At 38.0% G+C, this 19,174-nt stretch overlaps 1 protein-coding gene across 5 annotated transcripts in view; it reads left to right on the top strand.

Moving 5' to 3' along the window:
• Nucleotides 1-18,341, top strand: part of LOC101789175 (uncharacterized) — a 32,656-nt gene extending 14,315 nt beyond the window's left edge. For all 5 annotated transcript variants that reach the window (XM_063256381.1, XM_063256380.1, XM_063256382.1 and 2 more), the window contains 4 exons: nt 4,898-5,245; nt 5,682-5,960; nt 11,623-11,738; nt 13,236-18,341. In XM_063256381.1, coding sequence (XP_063112451.1) covers nt 4,898-5,245; nt 5,682-5,960; nt 11,623-11,738; nt 13,236-15,395 — 2,903 coding nt within the window. In that variant the 3' untranslated portion in view covers nt 15,396-18,341. The remainder of the gene's footprint in view (nt 1-4,897; nt 5,246-5,681; nt 5,961-11,622; nt 11,739-13,235) is intronic.
• Nucleotides 18,342-19,174: the final 833 nt, after the last annotated feature.

The following is a 19,174-nucleotide window of genomic DNA, read 5'->3' as shown; positions in this document are numbered from 1 at the left end:
CGCTTATGAATATGGTTTCTAGGTGCATCCATTTACCTATAAAAGCCTATTGTTTATCCTGGTAGCTGAGTAGTATTCATTGTATTAAAATACCATATCTTTTTTATCCATTCCTCAGTTGATGGGCACTTAGGTTGTTTCCAAGATCTGGCTATTACAAATTGTGCTGCTCTGAACATGGGTGCACATATATCACTGTGGTATGATGTTTTCAGTCTTCTGGGAATATGCCCAGAAGTGGAAAGCTGGATCAAATTGTACTTCCAATCCCAACTTTTTGAGGAATCTCCAGACTAAGCTCCACAGTGGTTGCATCAGTCTACACTCCCAGCAACAGTGCAGGAGAGTTCCTTTTTCCCCACAGCCTCTCCAGCATTTGTTATTGGTAGTTTTCTTTACCCTGGCAATTCTTTCTGGAGTGAGATGCAATCTCAGTGTTGTTTTAATTTGCATTTCTCTAATGACTAATGATGCTGAACATTTTTTCATATATTTATTTGCCATTTGTATTTCTTCATCTGAGAACTGTCTAATCCTTGTTTTTTGAGGAATCTCTTCACTGATTTCCACAGTGGTGGTACCAATCTATGCTCCCACTAACAACAGAGAAGTCCCTCCAGATTTGTTATTGATTGATTTCTTGATGTTATCTATTCATTCTGGAGTGAGATGGCATCTCAGTGTTGTTTTAATTTGCATTTCTCAAGTAACCAATGATGTTGAACACTTTTTCATATATTTTGCATTTGTATTTCTCCATCTGACATTTTGTATTCACCTCAGATGCCCATTTTTGAGTTGGGTCTTTGAATTTGGAGGCCTGAATTTTTTCAATTTTTTATATGTTTTAGATAAAAGTCTTTTGCCTGAAGGACACTTGACAAAAATCTTTTCCCAATCCGTGGGCTTTGTTTTCATTCTGTTGGTGATTTCTTTTGATATACAAAATCTTTTTAACAAAATGAGATCCTAGTTGTTGATTCTTTTAGGTTCTTCCTGTGCAGTTTGGTTTTTCTTCATGAACTCTCTGCTTATTATTATGTCCTTGAGATTTTTACCTACTTGGTCTTCCAATAGATTTAGTGTCTGAATGATATTGTAAAAATAGATAAACAAAGACCACAGTTTCAACATCACCAATAGAAATAAGCTAACAGGAAGGGAAAGCAATTAAATAGAGGGGAAAGAAAGAGAACCAACAACAGGAAAATAACATGACAAGGATAAGCCCTTATAAATCATCTATAAGCATCACTGTAAATCATCATAATTCATCAATCAAAAGAAACAGATTGGCAGAATGGATCAAGAAATAAGATTCAACAATATGCTACTTACAGCAAACACATTTAACTCAAAAAAAATTCATAGACTTAAAGTTAAAGGATAGAAAACAATACTGCATGAAACAGGAACCCAGAAAAAAGCAAAGGTTGCTATTCTATTTGCAGACAATATGAACTTCAAGCCAAGACTGATGGAAAGAGATAAAGGTCATTACATACTTGTAAGAACTAACACAATTGTAACGAGAGACCTTAATACCCCATAGTCAAGAATAAATAGAGAAGCTAGACGAAAATTTTAAAAAGAAATATCAGAATTGAATCAATTGAGAAAAAAAATATGCTCAGTAGACTTTACAGAAGATTCCACACCACAACCTTGGAATATACATTCCTTTGGGGTATACATGAAATATTCTCCACAATAGACTACATTCTATCCCAGAAAAGATGCTTAAGTAAATGCAAAGGAATTAATTTAAGCCATGCATTTTGTTTGACCATAGTGCAATAAAATTGGAAAGCATGGAAAAAGAAACCACAAATCTCTGTAAACACATGAAAATTATATCATACCCTACTGAACAACAGATGAAATTCAAAAAGAAATTACAGGATCACAGATGAAATTCAAAAAGAAATTAAATAGTATCTATAATGAAGGGATAATGCTGATAAAACACACCAGAACTTATGGGAAACAATAAAAGCAGTCCTACGAGGAAAATTTATAGTGGTGAATTTCTGTATCAGAAAAACACAGCAAGCTCAAATAACACCCTAATTCTGAACCACAAACCTCTGATAAAGGAGAAAAGTCAAGCCCAAAGCTCATGTCGAGGAGGAAACTATAAAGATCAGAGCAGAAATTAATGCAATGGAGACTAAGAAAACAACACAAAGAACCAATGAATCAAAGAGTTTTTTTCTTTGAAAGATTAAATAAAATCAACAAACCCATATCCAACCTTATCAAAAAGGAAAGAAAAGACTCAAATTCATGCAATTAGGAATGAAAAGGGTGAGATCATAACAGACCCTGTAGAAATCATCAGCACCTGATGATCATCAGTACCTACATCAAGAACCTGTATTATAAAAAGATGGAAAACATGGGAGAAATAGACAGATGCCTAGATACAGGTGAATTACCAAAGCTGAATCAGAACATATAAAAATTCTAAAAAACCCATTTCCAACAAAGAAAAGCCCATGTCCTGACATATTCACTGCTGACTTCTATAGGAGATTTAGAAAACACTTAATGTTGCTACTTCTCAGACTCGCTAACAAAGTAGAAAGGGAAACAATACTCCTGAAGTCATTTCTGGAAGCAAGTATTACCCTGATACTAAAATTAGAGAAAGATCCAACCAAAAATGTGGACTACAGGCCAATCTCCCAAATGAACATAGATGCAAAAATCCACAAAAAGATACTGACAAATAGAATGCAGAAAATCACTGAGGAGATTGTACAACATGACCAAGTAGGATTCATCTATTCACTCATTCATGATGAAGTAGGATGCCAGAATGGTTCAAAATATGCAAATCAATAAACACAAATTCATTGAGAGAGAAAGGAAGGAAACAATGCTTTTCACAATAGCATCAAAAAAATCAAATGCACAGGAATCAATCTAATTAAGATAGTAAAATATGTCTACCCTAAAAACTTTAGTATTCTGAAAAAAGAGATCAAAAAGAATATCAAAAAATGGAAAGATATCTCTCACTGATAGGTAGGAAGAACCAATATCATGAAAATGGTCACTTACAAAATTGTTATACAAATTTAATGCAATCTCAATTGAAATATCCATAGCATGCCTCTCAGAATTAGAGAGAACAATCCCAAAATTTATTTCAAACCAGAAAGGACCTAGAGTAGCAGCAACAATTCTACAATAGCATTAGAGGTGAGACGGGGTGTGGGGGGAGCATCACAATCCCTAACCTGAAATTATGCTACAAAGCTACCATGCATAGTGCAGAAAAAACAGACATGAGCATCAGTGGAACAGATTAAAAGATGCAGAACCAACTCCAAACACTCTCAACCACCTTATCTTTGACAAAGGGGCCAAACACGCTCACTGGAAAAAATATAGCCTCTTTAAAATTGGGTCCTGGAACAACTGGCTTTCCACATGCCACAGGCTAAAACTAGACCCGTTTCTTTCACCATGCACTAACCTAAAACTGAAATGGGCCAAAGATATAAGTAAAACAGAAACACTAACTCTGCTGAAAGCTGGAATAGGTAGAACTCTTGAAGACAGAACTGTAGGTAAAGACTTCATGAACATCATCCCAATTGCATGTGAAACACTACAAAGAATAAACAACTGGTATCTCATCTTATTAAAAAGCTTTTACACAGCAAAAGTAAGCACAAACATATTGAAAACACAACCCAGAGTGGGAAAATCTTTTAGCTATCTAGAACATATGAAAAGTTCATATGAAAAAAATCAGACCATCTAAATTTAAAGACCCAATCCAAAAGTGGGCATCTGAGACTAATACATACTTCACAGAAGAGGGAGTACAAACAGCAAATATATATGTGGAAAATGTACAACATTACTAGTCATTTGAGATATGCAAATCAAAACAATTCTGAGATCCCATCTAATTTCAAAGGCTATTAGCAAGAAATCGGTGAATAACAAGTGCTGACAGAGCTGTGGGGGGAAAATCTATAATCCCACTGTAGCTGGAAGTATAAATTGATGCAACCATTGTGGAAATAAGTGTGGAGTTTCAAAAAAGTAGGACTACAGGTCCCATTTGAACTATCTATTCTCCCGCTGGGTATCTTTCAGAAAGAATTAAAAGCATAATACCACAGCAACATATGCACACTCATGTTTATGGCAGCACAGTTTTTAACTGCTAAATCTTGAAAACAACTCAAATGCCCACCAATTTATGAATGGATAAAATGATATTTTTAATACAATGGAAAACTATTCAGCCATAAAGAGTGATAAACTAAACACATTTGTAGCTAAATGAATGGACCTTGAGACCACACTCTTAAGTGAAATAAATTGGACACACGTATAAATAACATATTATCTCTCTGGTGTGAGAAGCTGAAAATGTAAATAAGAATCAAAATGTATAATAGAGGTAATGTGAAGTAGGAAGAAATTATTCAAAAGGAAAGAGGAGTGAGGGAGGGGGAAAGGAAGAAAGAGAATAGAAAAAATAGAAATAAAGGATAAAATGCAAATGAAGTTTTGTAAATAAACAGGGAAAGAAGAGGTGAGGTGAATGGAAAGGAATGAGAGGGAAAGAAGAGTGAAGACAACATGTACAGGCATAAATTCCCCATGATAAATGTGATTATTATGTATTTCTAAATTGCACCCATAAACATAACTTTTTAAAAAATTTAAATATTGCTCTGTAAGTTCCTAACCCCAGTCCAAGTCGACCAATCTCACTGTGCACATCTCTAACTCCTTTGAGTTCTCTGGACATATTCAAGTATGAAAATAAGGCTCTGGCAGCTCTGCCCTTTAGAGACACTTGTTAGGTGCAATAGCCAACCATGAATGTACACAATTTAACACCCTCTACCTCTATGTCTCTTTTCAGGAGAATTCCAAATCCAGGGGCCTCATGAACCTGTGGTGGCTCTGGTGGGTGGTGAAGCAGAGCTACCGTGCTACCTCTTACCTCGCCAAAACGCTCATCATATGCAGATACGCTGGTCACGCTTCCTGTCCTCCCAGGTGGTGCACGTGTACAAGGATGGGATGGACCAGCCTGGAGAAGCCTTGGGGGAGTATTCAGGGAGGACAATACTTGTAAAAGATGCTATCTCTATAGGGATTGTGGTCCTGAGAATCCTCAATGTCCAGCCCTATGACAATGGGCTATATCGCTGTGGATTCCAACATGACTCTTTCTACAGTGATACACTGATTGAGCTGAAAGTCGCAGGTAATGGCCCCAATCTCTGCCCTTTATACTGACATGAGGATGAATTTACTCTGGGATGGGCTTCCTTCTCTGATGCATGTTCCTGGGAAACATAAAAGGTCACAGGAGAAAGGAAGATGACCAATATCCTTGCCTGTCTCATAACTCCATATACCACTGCATGAAGCAGGCTACCTTCAGGGCTCAGGGCTAAGTAAAATATAATAGACCCCTGGTAGAAGTTAAAAAATGGGCAAAGACAACTTATGTTTGTCTATTTTGAATGTATCTCTGGCATGAGAAGCTAGATCCCATCCTTTCTTGCCAAGATCTCTGCAGGTCCTCAGTTATCTGTATACCCTCACTCTCAGTGTTGTATACACTACTCACCAAGGGAAGCACAAGAATGTGTGAATTGGAAAGCTTGGGCATCACATCTTTGTCTTTCTATTCTTAGTTGTAGGTTCAGATCCTCACTTTCATGTGGAGGTTACTAAATTCGGAGAAATCCAATTGGAGTGCAAGTCAGCAGGCTGGTTCCCTCAGCCCGTGATTCAGTGGATAAACTCTCAGGGAAAAACAATTCCCTCTGTGTCTCAGACTCACAGCCAGGACAAGAGAGGCCTGTTCCAGGTAACTGCATCACTGCTACTCAGAAATCCTTCTGAGAATGTGACCTGTTCTATCTGGAACGAAGTCCTGAATCAGAAAAAAGAAGAACAATTGTCCGTAGCAGGTGAGAGAAAAACCGCTCTTTACTTAACCTGGAACCTTGGGAGATTGGCTCCCCATTCGACATGCTTCGTTCCTGGATTTGTCCCCTCCATTACAACAACAGCAGCCTTGGTACTCGAATCTAACTTCCCTCTCTTTTCACTTCTTCCCTTTCTTTCCTCACTAAATTTTTTGGTCCTCATCCTACTTACTACCCCAGTGAAACTGAGTCCTTTTCACTAAAAACCACTGTCATACTTTCCTCCTTCTACATCTCTTTTTTCAAGGTTCATTTTCAGATTTTTTTATTTGACTGGTACATTTTAGATACACAAATGATAACATTCATCCAGGGAATTAGTACTTGTACATGACAAATCTTGCTTCCTCTTTTTTCCCAGTCCCTTCCTCTCCCCTGAACTCTTCTTCCCATGATTATTAAATAATGTGATATTGAAATATGTGTATCCAATTTATTTCATTCAAGAGTATAGTCCTAAGGGGTAGCCATTTAGATAGAAATGTCTCCAATTGATCCTTCTTTGTGGTAGAGTAGTACTCAATGATATTTTTAAAAAACAGTTGCTCTTTTGTCTTGAGCAGTCTGGTTCTCCTTTACTTTCACTTTGACAACTTATAAGATCTCATTTTGAATCTTTATTCTTTCATTTTTTACACTTAGGAGATAATATGATATTTACACACATGGGTCTACTTTATTTCATTTAAGAGTATGATCTCAAGTTGCATCCACTTACCTATAAAAGCCTACAGTTTTATCTTTATACCTGAACCATCCTGCATTGTATAAGAATACCAGATCTTTTTATCCATTCCATGGTTGATGGACATTTGGATTGTTTCCAGGATTTAGCTATTACAAATCATGCTGCTATAAACATGGGTGTACACAAGTTGCTGTGCTATGATTTTTTAATTCTTCTAGGTAAATATTCAGAAGGGGAGGAGGTGGGTCGAATGGAATCTCTAATGCTAGTTTTTTGAGGAATCTCCACCTGGATTTCCAAAATGGTTGAACAAGTCTGCATTCCCACCAGCAGTGGAGAAGCGTTTTATTTTCCCCACAGCTTCTCCAGTAGAACAACTTGGGATACAGAAAAAGAGAAAAGAAGGGGAAAAAAAAATATATATATATAGTATGTACTACATATCTACTACAAATATACTACAAATATACCACAAATTTCTGTTAGCTCACCAAAAATAACAGTTTGTACTTTCATTGTTAGACTGATCATTTTTATGCTTATATCTTGTAATATGAACAACTACTTTGAATATAACAATATGCAATATACTTATCAGAGTTAAACTATTATTTTACTTTGAAATTTATATCATTGTTTTTATTCTTTTTTCATCTTTAAAATTAAAAAAAAAATCTTTATCCATTCATTCATTGATGGAAATTTGGGCTATTTCCAAGATTTAGCTATTATAAACTGTGCTACTATAAACAAGGGTATGCATATGTTGCTGTGGTATGATACTTCTAATTGGGGGGGAATATACCCAAAAAAGGAAACAGCTGATTCAAATAGGACCTCTAATCCTAATTTTTTTGAAGAATGTTTACACTGATTTCCACAGTAGTTGCACTAATCTGCACTCCCACCAACAATGGAGAAGAGTTCCTTTATCCCCACAGCACTGGCAGCATATTACTGATTGTTTTAATTTGAATCTCAGCATTGTTTTAATTTACATCTCTCAAAAGACCAGTGACATTGAACATTTTTTTCATATATTTAATTGAGAAATCTAATCATTTCGGATGGTCAGTTTCAGCTTGGTTCTTTGTATTTGGGAAGGTCTGGGTTTTTTTAAGTCCTTCATATATTCTAGATATTAGTCCTCTGACTGAGAAACAATTGACTAAAAGTTTTCCCACACTGTGGATTGTCTATTCTGTTTCTGATTTCTCTTGCTGGCAAAAGCTTTTTATAAGTAGACACCCAAGTTGTTTATTCTTTGTGATATTTTCTCTCTGATCTGGGTTTTGTTCATAAAAATCCTTGCATACACCTATGTCTTCGTTACTCTCCCCTCATTGGTGAAACAAATTACTCAACACCTAAAGTTAAGGAAGGAAGTTTATTTAGCTCACAGTTTGTGGAAGTTTTAGTCCATAATCAGCTGGCTCCAAGGTAGGGTGGCATGGCACAGGAGCAACACTGCAGGGTGGCAGAAGACTTCAAGAGTAGAATAAACAGAAGGGTAGCAAACGTCTTTTCCTCCCTTATGTTGTAAGCAAGCTACCACCCCTAGGGTGGTGTAACATTCATACCATCTCCGTACCCACTCTTGCACAGGCTCAGGGTGCTTAAGAAAGTGAGGACCCTGGTCCCCTGCTGAGTTGCTGAGTTAAACTTCTAAACTTCTCAAGTTGACATAATGTATCAACCATTACAACACAGATTTTCAAGAGTTCTACATATTCTATCTTCCACCATATTTAGTGTTTATATTTTAATTAGATTTCTCATCCATTTCAATTTTAGTGTAGTTCATGGTGAAAGATACAGGTTTAGTTTTAATTTTGGCATGTGGAAAGCCACTTTTTCCAGCACCTTCTTTATTAAAGGGGTTATGTTTCTTCCAGTGAATGTGTTTGGAACCTTTGTCAAAGATAAGGTGACTGAGTGTATTTTGATATATTTCTGGACTTTCTAATCTGTTTCATATATTCTTACATCCATGGGTTGTTTTCCAGTATCATGCTGTTTTTGTTTCAGTAGCTTTGTAATATAATTTTGAATCAGAAATTATAATGCCCTCTGACTTATCTTTGTTTCTAAGGATTGTTTTTGCTATTCTAGGTTTCTTCTGGTTCCAAATGAATTTTACAATTTTTTTTCTCTAATTCTGTGAGATATATTATTGGTATTGTGTTTGGGGTGTCATAAATCAGTGTAACAATTTTTGGGTATATAATCATTTTGATTCTTCCTCTTCAAAGACAAGGTATATTTTTCCACTTTCTGATATCCTCCTTTTCAGAGTACTATAGTTTTCAATGTAAAGGTTTTTATTTCCTTCATTAGATTAATTCCTAAATATTTCTTTTTGTTTTTTTTTTTTTCTTTTTGGAGAGGAGAAGTACTATTATGATAGTGATTTCCTTAATTTCTCTCAGTGAGTTTGTTATTTGTATATAGAAATGCTGTTGAATTTGAGTCTTGATTTTCTATACAGCTACATGATTGAATTTGTTTATTAATTTTAGAAGTCTTTTAATGGAGTTTTTAAATCTATGTAGACAGAGTATCACATCATCTGCAAATAATGATAATCTAACTCCTTCTTTTCTTATCTTTATTTTGTTTCTTCCTCTTGTCTAATTGCTCTGGATGTTTCCAGAACTATATTGAATAGGAGTGGTAATCATGGACAACCCAGTCTTGTTACTGATTTTAGAGCAAAAGTTTTCAGTTTATGACTATTTAGTACAATGCTGACTGTTGATTTCTCATAGATGACCTATATCATATTGAGATAAAGATCATTTATTCCAAGTCTCTCTAGGCTTTTTCACTATGAATAGGTGTTGGTCTTTATCAAATGCTTTTTCTTCATTTATTGAAATGATCATATGGTTTTGGTCCTTGGCTCTGTTCATATAGTATATTATGTTTATTGATTCATGTAGGTTGAACCATCCCTGCATCCCTCAGATGAATCATTCTACTTGCTCATGGTGTTTTACCTCCTCAATGATTTGCTGCATTCAGTTTGCCAGTATCTTTTTGAGGATTTTTGATCTATATTCATTAGGGAGATTGGCATGGATCCTTCTCTGGTTTTAGTATCAGGGTAATACTTGCTTCCCGAAATGACTTTGGGAGCATTGTTTTCCTTTCAATTTCATTAGAGAGTTTGAGATATAGTGTCATCAAGCCTTCTCTAAATTTCTTGTAGAGTTCAGCAGTGAATATATCAGGACATGGACTTTTCTTTGTTCGGAAATTTTGACTTAGATCTTCATTGGCTGATTTTTTAAGAATTTTTATGTCTTCTTGGTTCAATTTTGATAATTCACATGTATCTAGGAATATATTCATTTCTCCTGTGTTTTCCATCTTTTTAGAATACAGGTTCTTGATGTAGTTATTGATGATCTTCTGGATTTCCACAGAACCTGTTATAATTTCACCCTTTTCATTCCTAATTGCATGAATTTGAGTCTTTTCTTTCCTTTTTCAATAAGATTGGATAGGGTTTGTCAATTTCACTTAATCTTTCAAAGAACAAATTCTTTGATTCATTGGTTCTTTGTGTTTTTCTTTTTAGTCTCATTGCATTAATTTCTGCTCTGATCTTTATAATTTCCTCTCTCAATACAAACTTTGGGCTTGTCTTGTTCTTTTTCTACAAGTTTGTGATTCAAAATTAAGGCATTATTTGAACATGCTGAATTTTTAATTTGGGGATTCACTTCTATAAATTTCCCTTGTCGGACTGCTTTTGTTGCATCCCATAAGATTCTGATACATTGTATTGGCATTATCATTTAATAGTGGAAACTGTCTAATTTCTTCTTTAATTTCATTTGTACCCTCTTACCAGATTCTTTGCTAAATCTTCCCAGTACCTAAATATGTTCTCGTCTGAACAAAATATGATGAGCCTGAACACAAATGAGAATTCTCTGTTTATAGGCAGTAATGATTTTGTCATAGCTGTCCACTACATTCCACTTTATTTTCTGATTTCTGCATTTCTGTTGAACTTTTTCAATAATTTTATCTATTATTACCTGAATAATGTCTATTTATTCCTCTCATTTTAAAACATTACACCTTTAGAGGGCTTGCTCTCTTTCATAGTGTCTTTTTGTTTCCATAACCTAAGCTCAAAGCAAATAAAAGTACATAGTTTCTCTGCATTTATCTATTTAATGTTAGTGTTATTTATTATACAATAAGCTTAATGAAAAATAGGAGGCATGATTTTTTAACCATTCTAAACCCACTGCCAAATACAGTAAATGGAACAAAGGGGAAAAAATCAATAAATGTGTATTACTCGGAATGTTATAGAGATGGAAGTATTCAATAGCTTGCCCATGTGGACACGAAGATCATTAATGATAGTGGCAGAACTAGCAAGGAATGAGTATGAGAGCCAGAGCCTGATGCCAACAGTGACGAGAAGGATGACTGATACCAGGCCAGGAAGAAAGTGTGCAGTGCTGCCAAAGAGAGCTCAGAGGAGAGAGCTTTGATATGACCGAGCTCTAAATTGTAATACAGTATGTTCATCCTATTCACCCTTTACTTTGAATCAGCTTCCCACTGTCCCCAGTTCTCTCATCTCAAACTTTTTCTCCACGCTCTCTCAAGCTGCTCACTTTATTATGGCCTACACTCTGAGTTAACTCCCTGACATACTGATTTGTTAGTACTCTCAATCTCATCACACTCTTTTCTACTACTATTTTTCCAATTCAGAAATGAATTTATTTGCTGAACAAGGATGCGAAGATAATATTTGAAAGAAGGTACACACTTACCAGTTAACCATAATTTGAGAGGAAAAAGAGACAGAGGGAGTATCCCAGATTGTAATTGTTAAAGGTGGTAATTGGGGATTCACTGAGCAAAAAGTGAATATGGAAATAGCTCTCTTAACTGAAACTGATCGGAGACACATCTGAATTTCAGTCGCAGAATACTCGTTCTACACACTAATCATGGCTGTGATGGCAACTGTTATACTACTATTGATTCTCGCAATCATTGGATTTTGTTTATACAAACACAGACAAGGTACAAGAAAGGTAAAGATACTATTTTTTTCAACATAAAAATAAAAGTCTCTGCCCTTCACTCCTCTGTTTAGAAAGTAAATCAAAAACAGTAAAGAAAATATCACTTCCCATGTATGAGACTCTGATCCTTCAAATTTATAATATGAATATAATAAGTTCTTATAGACCTTCCTTGTGGATTGAAGTAAATATTTTACATAAAGCACCTTACATCATACCACTGGGCATGCAGATGGTTATTATTGTTATTCACTTTGTAGAAGAAAGACGAGACAGATAAAAAGAACTGAAAAAGAGACAGACCAAATATTTACAACATACTATTAATGAAGCTCTGAATTAATCACCAGTGGATGATACTTGCTTTGATGATACACATTTGCTGCCCAAAATAGAAGATTAAAAATCCACAACAGCTCATTTGGGCCAGAGAGCTACAGCTATGCTAGTATACTTGGCATTAGCAATGTACATATCAGCCCCAGTTTGTACATTATTGATCATGCTCCTTCCAACATCACTTCTAGTCCTTTTTCACCACATCAGCAAAGAGAGTTATGGGACAGAGAAAAACAGGGCACATGGATGTGACATACTAAAGGAGCTGTGCAATATTCCTACAAACTATCTTAAGTATCAATCTGAATCATCTCATTCATTGTTTCTTATACTATATTGATCCAACATCCACAGCTGGAGGTCCTACAAAGCAGGGAACACTATGATGAGGTCACCAAATGATGGATAGTAGGTTATCCCTGATCACCTCATGACACTGGAAAGATGCAGAAGGCTGGCCTCTGAGAACATGATCCTTCCATCTTGGCTAGAGATATTTTCCTAAGAATTTTTGCTGGAATGCCAGCACCATTTCAACTATTCCAGCTCTCTGCCTAGGCCCAAATTCCAGGGTTGGGATCACATCTGCTACTCTATGGGTCTTTAGCAGATGAAAACTCACCAGAAAGGTGTGAGCTCCAGCATTAGTGAACTGCCTGCTGTCTTCATGTGACCTCTTCCTACTGACCCAGAGGTCCTGCTATTATTGACCTTCTGTACACTCAAGAGCACAACTCTCAGCCTTCATCAAACTTGCCCTCAAGTAGGCTGCAACATGCGGCTCACTGTCAATTCCAAAGAGTGGGCTCCAGAGACATAGACTTCCATCCAAGAGACAGAAGTCTGACACCACAGTACCCATTCCTACCAAAGAGAATCCTCTGCAAAGAAAGGCTCCTTAGTTAGGGCTACCGAGTGATGACACCATTCAAACCTTTAAAATCTTGCCTGATTTTCTGGTCACTTATTTCATTAATTATTAAGAAAGGAGTGTTGAAACTTGAATTTATCTATTCCTCCTTTCAATATTATCCTTTTGGTTTATTTTAAAGTTCAACTATAAGGCACATACTCAGAAATTTTATGTATGTTTGGTGAATTTGTCAATTTTATAACATTACATGTGTCACTCTTTATCGTTAATAATGTATTTTCTTAATTTTCTAGAACTCAAAACCTAGAACAGCCAGGAAAAAAAACTCTTCACATTGGGCTACTACCTGCCTTTCTCAGCAGGATCCAGGTGAACAAAGGGAGGTGCCCTTTACTTCCTCCTTGAGGAACAAAGGTAAAAGTCCCAGCAATCAGCTCCTGGCTTCCTCCACTAGCAAGAAACAGGTGAATCAAGAGGAGAGTCCCCGTGACAAGCCACTTCCTTCACCCACTAAAGGGACCCCGGTGCTCCAAGGACAGAGGCCCGGCGATCAGCTCCTGGATTCCTCCACTAGCAGGAAACAGGTGAATCAAGAGGAGAGTCCCCGTGACAAGCCACTTCCTTCATCCACTAAAGGGACCCCGGTGCTCCAAGGACAGAGGCCCGGCGATCAGCTCCTGGATTCCTCCACTAGCAGGAAACAGGTGAATCAAGAGGAGAGTCCCCGTGAAAAGCCACTTCCTTCATCCACTAAAGGGACCACGGTGCTCCAAGGACAGAGGCCCGGCGATCAGCTCCTGGATTCCTCCACTAGCAGGAAACAGGTGAATCAAGAGGAGAGTCCCCGTGAAAAGCCACTTCCTTCATCCACTAAAGGGACTCCGGTGCTCCAAGGACAGAGGCCCGGCGATCAGCTCCTGGATTCCTCCACTAGCAGGAAACAGGTGAATCAAGAGGAGAGTCCCCGTGACCAGCCACTTTCTTCCTTCACTTATGGGACCACGGTGCTCCAAGGACAGAGGCCCGGCGATCAGCTCCTGGCTTCCTCCACTAACAGGAAACAGGTGAATCAAGAGAAGAGTCCCCGTGACCAGCCACTTTCTTCCTTCACTTATGGGACCCCGGTGCTCCAAGGACAGAGGCCCGGCGATCAGCTCCTGGATTCCTCCACTAACAGAAAACAGGTGAATCAAGAGAAGAGTCCCCGTGACCAGCCACTTTCTTCCTTCACTTATGGGACCACGGTGCTCCGAGGACAGAGGCCCGGCGATCAGCTCCTGGATTCCTCCACTAACAGGAAACAGGTGAATCAAGAGAAGAGTCCCCTTGACCAACCACTTTCTTCCTTCACTTATGGGACCACGGTGCTCCAAGGACAGAGGCCCCGAGATCAGTTCCTGGATTCCTCCACTAACAGGAAACAGGTGAATCAAGAGAAGAGTCCCCTTGACCAGCCACTTTCTTCCTCCACTTATGGGACCACGGTGCTCCGAGGACAGAGGCCCCGAGATCAGTTCCTGGATTCCTCCACTAACAGGAAACAGGTGAATCAAGAGAAGAGTCCCCTTGACCAGCCACTTTCTTCCTTCACTTATGGGACCACGGTGCTCCGAGGACAGAGGCCCCGAGATCAGTTCCTGGCTTCCTCCACTAACAGGAAACAGGTGAATCAAGAGGAGAGTCCCCGTGACCAGCCACTTTCTTCCTCCACTTATGGGACCACGGTGCTCCAAGGACAGAGGCCCCGAGATCAGTTCCTGGCTTCCTCCACTAACAGGAAACAGGTGAATCAAGAGGAGAGTCCCCGTGACCAGCCACTTTCTTCCTCCACTTATGGGACCACGGTGCTCCGAGGACAGAGGCCCCGAGATCAGCTCCTGGCTTCCTCCACTAACAGGAAACAGGTGAATCAAGAGAAGAGTCCCCGTGACCAGCCACTTTCTTCCTTCACTTATGGGACCACGGTGCTCCGAGGACAGAGGCCCGGCGATCAGCTCCTGGATTCCTCCACTAACAGGAAACAGGTGAATCAAGAGGAGAGTCCCCTTGACCAGCCACTTTCTTCCTTCACTTATGGGACCACGGTGCTCCAAGGACAGAGGCCCGGCGATCAGCTCCTGGATTCCTCCACTAACAGGAAACAGGTGAATCAAGAGAAGAGTCCCCGTGACCAGCCACTTTCTTCCTTCACTTATGGGACCACGGTGCTCCGAGGACAGAGGCCCCGAGATCAGTTCCTGGCTTCCTCCACTAACAGGAAACAGGTGAATCAAGACGAGAGTCCCCGTGACCAGCCACTTTCTTCCTCCACTTATGGGACCACGGTGCTCCGAGGACAGAGGCCCCGAGATCAGTTCCTGGCTTCCTCCACTAACAGGAAACAGGTGAATCAAGAGGAGAGTCCCCGTGACAAGCCGCTTCCTTCCTCCACTAATGGGATCTGGGTGTACTGAGGGGAGTGTCCCAATGATCAGATCTTCCCTTCCTCAACTGTAGAGACCTAGGTGAACAGCTAAGAGACCCAGAGATGGGCCCCTTCCTTCCTCTCCCAGTGAGACCCAAATAAACCAAGGAAGAGTCCCTGAAATCTGCTCCTCCATTCCTCCCTCCACTGGCAGGACCTTTGTGTCCCTCTGGAAGACACCCATAGATCAGCGCCTGCATCACTCCATGGGCAGGACCCAGGTGTATTACAGGGAGATTCCTGGAAATCAGCTCTTCTCTCCCTCTGTTGGCAGTTTCCAGTGATGACCACAGTTTGAAAGCCAAAGATTCCTCCTACCCTCTCTAGGCAAGGCCAGGAAACTAACAGGAAAGTCAGTGATGCATCAAACCTCCAGGTAGCGCCCAAATGATGGACTAGCAATCCAAAACATCAGTAACAGTAAGAGACAGCAGGTGGTAAGTTAGGTGAACCTGCATTGTGCCTAGAGACAAAGACACTCAGAATAAAAGCAGGCAGGTAGGGCTGTCCCCCATTCTTTCTTTCTTTCTTTTTAATTTGTTTTCCTTTCTAAATGGCTGGTGAGAACTCCAGCCACAGAAACTAACCTCAAACCCCAAATTCATAGATGAAGTTCAGCCTCAAACCCAGTACAAACACACCTGCAATGTTGGTCATAGTACACATTTCTAGGGTCCAAACTTAGACCTGCCCTAGAACAATAGACACTAGAGGAATTTCACAGGTTTTATTTTCTCTGATTAGTTTTCCTCTTTGTAGGCTGGATTAGTGACTTTTTCCTCTTTCTTTCTGCTCTGCTTTGTCCTGTTTTGTTTTTCTTTCAGTATGTTTGGTTGTTTTTCAGTGCGTAGTTGTTTTTGTTTCCTGGTGATTTTTTTCTTTTCTTTTTTTCTTTCATGATTTAGAACCTTAACCTTTCTTTTTGTTTTACTCTATTTGTCCTCTCCCTCTCCTGAATTATCTTGCTTGATTTGATAATACTTTCATATGAGTAAACATTGTCTCTTCCCTTTCTATTTCACTTCAATACTCCTAGGCTTTTTCTTCCAATTCTTCCCACTTGTGTCCTTTAATTACCCCAAATTTGGATGATCATCCCATGCCCCTAACTTTACTTCTACAATATTTAACCTCATTCATTTCTGCATCCTACCTGGACACAATTGAATTACCAAAACTAAATCACAAGAATATAAAAATTGTAACACAGTATCAGACAATAAAATTGAAAATGTAGTTAACAACCTACTAACAAAGAAATGCCAAGGTACTTACAGATCCACTTTTGAATTCTATAAGAAATTTAAAGAACTAATGCTACTAATGCTGAAACTCTTTAAAGAAACTGAAAGGGAAGCAATACTTCCAGTTATTCCTAGAAGCAAATATTACTCTGATTTCAAAACTAGAAAAGAATCCAACCAAAAAAATAAAAAGAAAAGAAAACTACAGGCCACTCTCCCACAATGAACATAGACATAAAATTTCTCAAAAAGACACAGGCAAAAGAATGAAGCAAATTACTAAGATGATTATACACCATGACCAAGTAGAATTCATCCAAGGAATGCAGAGATGGTTCAACACATGCAAATCAATAAATGTAATACACCATATTAACAGAATCAAAGACAAAAATCATGTGATCATCCCAATAAATGCAGAAAAAGCATTTGACAAAGTTCAACTCCCATTCGTGGTTTAAAAAACACCTACAGATTGTAATAAAGGATTGTAATAAAGGATGTAATAAATTGTAATAAAGGATCTTTATCTCAACCTGATAAAAGCCATCTACGACCAACAAACAGTTGACATCCTACTAAATGGTCAAAAATGAAAAACTTTTGCTCTAAAATCAGGAACAAGACAAAGATATCCACTATCATCACTCTTATTCAATATAGTTTTGGAAACATTAGTTAAAGCAACTAGAAAAGAGAAAAAAAGGAACAAGGATAATTATCATTATTGCAAATGACAGGATATTCTACATAGAAGATTTTAAAAGTCCAGCAAAAGACTTGTAAATTTAAAAACCAGATTCAGTAGTGTAGCTGGATACAAAATCAACAGCATTCCTGCACACAAGCAATGAACTCACAAAGAGTTAGGGAATCACACCCTTTACAACGGCATCTAAAAAATGAAATACTTAATCTAGCAAAGGAAGTAAAAGATCTATATATTGAAAATTACAATACTATTCCATTTCATATGACTTTTTCATTACATGTTTATGGGAGTATCTTTTGTTTTGTCTCTTTGTTTTGTTTCTCCCTTTAATATAGAAAGGATAGAAATACATGTAGAGACTCATGCATGCGTAGAACCTATAAACAGTTTATGAGGCCTGATCTTATAACACATGATGAAATGAACAACTACTGAAGAAAAAGAGACATTATAGTACTGAGTGCTGATCCCATAGTGTAATGATGTGAAATCCAGCAATACTATTATTCTTTGTTCAGAGTGATTTTAGCCTGCTTTGGTTTGGTTAATCTCAACATACATGAATATATGGATAACTGCATGTATGTTTAGGTGTATAGGATTGTTAACCATATTACTAAGTTCTTGTTGGATAGTTGAACAGAACTGTTTGCAGTCTCACTGTTTGAATGTCCACTTTGTGTGCTTCACTTTTATATCTTGAACAACTATTTGTAAGAAGACAATATGTAATTATCAACTAGCAATTTCTTTCTCTTTATTTTTTCTTTGAAATTACGTATTATTTTTACCCTTTTTGTCTTGTTTATTCTCGCTTTAAATAAAATTTAAAAAAGAAAGTACTATGAAATGTGAAACCAAAGAAGATATCAGAAAATGGAAAGATATCCCCAGCTCATGAGTAGAATGAGCCAACATGGTGAAAATGGCTATATTCCCAAAACTGTTATACAGATTCAATAAAACCCTGATCAAAATACCATTTTCATATCTCATAGAACTACAGAAAACATTCTTAAAATTCGTTTCAAGCCAGAAGAGACCTAGAAGAGCAAAAGCAATTCTGGGCAACAAGGGCAAATCAGGAGGCATCACAATCCCTGACCTGAAATTATACCACAAAGCCACTGTGATAAAACCAGCACGATATTGGGGGAAAAAGACCTGAGGATCAGTGGAACAGAATAGTACATGTAGATGCAACTCCAGACACACTCAGTCATCCTGTCTTTGACAATGGAGCCAAACATGTTCGCTGGAAGAAAGACAACCTCTTTAATAAGTGGTGCTGGAAAACTGGCTTTCCATATGGTGAAGACTAAAACTAGACCTTTGTCTATCACCATGCATTAAAGTCAAAATGAATCAAAGATCTAAATATTAAAATAGAAACACTAAATCTAGTGTAGTAGAAAATAGGTAGAAATCTTGAAGACATAGATTCAGGCAGAGACTTCATGAATAAAATGCGGAGCTCACAGGAAACACTACAAAGAATCAACAAGTTGCATCTCACCTTATTAAAAAATTTTTGCACAACAAAAGAAATCACCAACAAGGTGAAAAGATAATCCATAGAGTAGGAAAAAAATTAAGCCAGTTGCTCTTTAGCACAAAGAATTATAGATAGAACATATAAAGAATTGAAAAACATCAGACTTGGACTTCTGGGAAAACATGGCAGATAGATAGCAGCTACAGAGGCTCTCTGAGATATCCAGCTTAGATTCCAGGAATGGTGCAATATGGGGAGTCCTAAGCAGGGGGAGAGGAAATATACCCTGCCGACCCAGGAATGAACTAAGCTGAAAG

The sequence above is a fragment of the Cavia porcellus genome, unplaced genomic scaffold (assembly GCF_034190915.1).
Source record: "Cavia porcellus strain 051 isolate PalLab524CR breed Dunkin Hartley unplaced genomic scaffold, mCavPor4.1 scaffold_9, whole genome shotgun sequence".
Lineage (NCBI taxonomy): Eukaryota > Metazoa > Chordata > Mammalia > Rodentia > Caviidae > Cavia > Cavia porcellus.
The sequence above is the reverse complement of the archived record's forward strand: the minus strand, read 5'-3'. Positions and strand labels throughout refer to the sequence as shown.